Source organism: Geospiza fortis, unplaced genomic scaffold (assembly GCF_000277835.1).
Source record: "Geospiza fortis unplaced genomic scaffold, GeoFor_1.0 scaffold422, whole genome shotgun sequence".
NCBI lineage: Eukaryota > Metazoa > Chordata > Aves > Passeriformes > Thraupidae > Geospiza > Geospiza fortis.
In genome coordinates this window covers 770063-772449 of record NW_005054545.1, presented here as the reverse complement: position 1 = coordinate 772449, position 2387 = coordinate 770063, and the positions used below count along the sequence as shown (strand labels likewise).

The following is a 2387-nucleotide window of genomic DNA, read 5'->3' as shown; positions in this document are numbered from 1 at the left end:
TTCTCCCGCACCCCGCGGCGGGAGCTGAGCCACCCCGAGGCCTGTCTGCGTGAGTGCCCCCCAGAAACCCCCCAGCACCTTCCCCGGGACCTGCCCCCTCAGCTGGGCCCTTTCCTGCCCGTTTGCAGCCTGTGAGTGTGACCCCGATGGCACCGTGCCCGGCTCTGTGTGTGACCCGGGCACAGGGCGCTGTGTCTGCAAGGACAACGTGCAGGGCGACCGCTGCCACCTCTGCAAGCCGGGCTTTGCCCAGCTGGCCGGTGCCAACCCCGCCGGGTGCCGCAGTGAGTACCCTGGGACACCCCCTGTCCCCGGGCTGCCCCTCCCACAGGGAGCTGTGTCCTGCCCAGCTGTGGTTTGGGGTTCTCAAGCCAAGGGCCCGTTTTGTAAAGGTTTATAAAAGCTCTGCGGGTGGTTTCAGGTGTCAGTTTAGCAAAAAGCACAGGGCAGGTGGGGTTTAGGGGGTGCAGCTGTGTCCTCAGTGCCCACAGGGCTCAGGGGGTGATGCCACACAGAGCAGGGCAGCACAGGGCAGCTGTGGGTCAGGGCACTGCTGTGTCCCCCCAGGCTGGGGACACTGAGGCCTGGGGCTCTGATCCCCACTGCAGCGTTTGGGGGATGCTGTCAGAGGCAGGTGCAGCTGTCCTGTTTGAGGGATGCTGCCAGAGCTGGGTGCAGCTCTCCTGTTTGGGGGTGCAGCTCTCCTGTTTGGGGGTGCAGCTCTCCTGTTTGGGGGATGCTGTCAGAGCCAGGTGCAGCTCTGCTGTTTGGTGGATGCTGTCAGAGGCAGGTGCAGCTCTCCTGAGCTCAGGTGGGAAGGGAGGGAGGTGAGTCCCCCCTTGGGTGTCTGGGGGCTCCTCCCGAGGCTGCTCCTCACCCATCTGCTCCCTGTTGCAGGGTGCACCTGCAACGCCCTGGGCACACGGCAGGGCCTGGGCAGCGGGCAGGGCTGCCAGCCCTGTGCCTGCCACCCCCGCGGCTCCCGCAGCCCCCAGTGCAACCAGGTACCCCCAGCCTCCTCCTGGGGGCTCCTCTGCCTGCTGCAGCCTCTCCTCTCCATTCCCTCTGTTCTCTCCTTTCCACTTGCTGCTGGGAGGGGCTCTCGGGGCTTGACCTGCACAGACCAGGGTGACACTGCCGTGGCTCTGTGTCCCCTCACTGGGGACGTGTCAGAGAACCAAACCTGCCTGCTGGGTGGCTCCTTTGTCCTGTCCCATCCATAGGAACATTCACAAAAAGTGCTGTGTGTTCCCCACTGCATCCCACTCCTATTTTGCTTCTCCTAATTCTTAGAAAACACCACGACAGACTATTCAGGAAAATGAAAGAAAGTGGTAATTATTGAGGCAAGATTAAGTCACTTTAACAAGCCTGATATTTATCAAGGAAGTCCTAATAAGACATCTTCATCCAGGCGAGGGAAGTTAATTACGCTCATTTGTCAATGAAAAGCATGTGCCACTTCAGGCTTAAGAGGCAACTGGGAAAATTAAAGTTAAATGTAAAAAACCCCAAACCATGACAAATTCTAAGAGCCTAAGATAGGTTCCAAATGAGCTCAGCGTGGGGAGGAGACCTGAGATGGCAAAGCAGCTGCTCGTGGGCGATTGCTTTGTTTTTGAAACAAGGCTGAGCACTCTCCTGGTGGTGCTGGTGCTGTTTGGAGCCTGTTTGCATCCTGTGCCAGAGCTGCAGCCTGGCAGGGGCACCTCGGGCACAGCCTGGGCACAGACTGAGAGGGGAAATGGCCCATGGGTGGTTTTGGTGAGCGGGGGGAGAGCTGTGCCAGGTGTCCCTGACGTGCTGCCCTCTCAGTTCACAGGACAGTGCCCGTGCAGGGACGGCTTCACAGGACAGACGTGCTCGGCCGTGGGGCAGCAGCAGTGCCCGCCCCGGCACTACAGGGATGCACGGGGAGGGTGCACAGGTACTGCTTGGGCTCGGTGCCCCTTGGTGAGAGCACAGATTTACCCACCAGTGCCCTCCCAGCCGCCTTGGGCGAGTCCTGGGCCCCCTGGGCTGGCTCTGTAGGGTCAGGGGCTGTGCCAGCTCCGGGGCTGGGGGCTCTGCCCACTCCTCTGCCTGTGCCAGCAGGAGGGGATGGATCTCAGCTTGGGTTGGGACTCATTAACCCTCATTAAGGGGCTGATTTTATACAGCTATGAAGTTATTCACCAGCACCTTCTCTCCCTCCCCCTGCCCTGTCCCAGAGTGCGACTGTGACTTCCAGGGCACGGAGGAGCGGGGCTGTGAGCCGGCCACGGGCCGGTGCCTGTGCCGCGCCGGGGTCACCGGGCAGCGCTGCGACCGCTGCCAGCGCGGCCACTGCAGCGCCCAGCCGGGCTGCCAGCCCTGCCACCCCTGCTTCCACAGCCTGGACGGCGACA

General features: G+C 61.8%; 1 protein-coding gene across 1 annotated transcript in view; it reads left to right on the top strand.

Annotated features, from left to right (window-relative positions):
* Positions 1-2387, top strand: part of LAMB3 (laminin subunit beta 3) — a 24252-nt gene that overhangs the window by 13632 nt on the left and 8233 nt on the right. The window contains exons 9-13 of the mRNA XM_031063955.1: positions 1-49; positions 129-284; positions 898-1004; positions 1816-1927; positions 2211-2386. Of these exons, the coding sequence (XP_030919815.1) occupies positions 1-49; positions 129-284; positions 898-1004; positions 1816-1927; positions 2211-2386 (600 nt within the window). The remainder of the gene's footprint in view (positions 50-128; positions 285-897; positions 1005-1815; positions 1928-2210; position 2387) is intronic.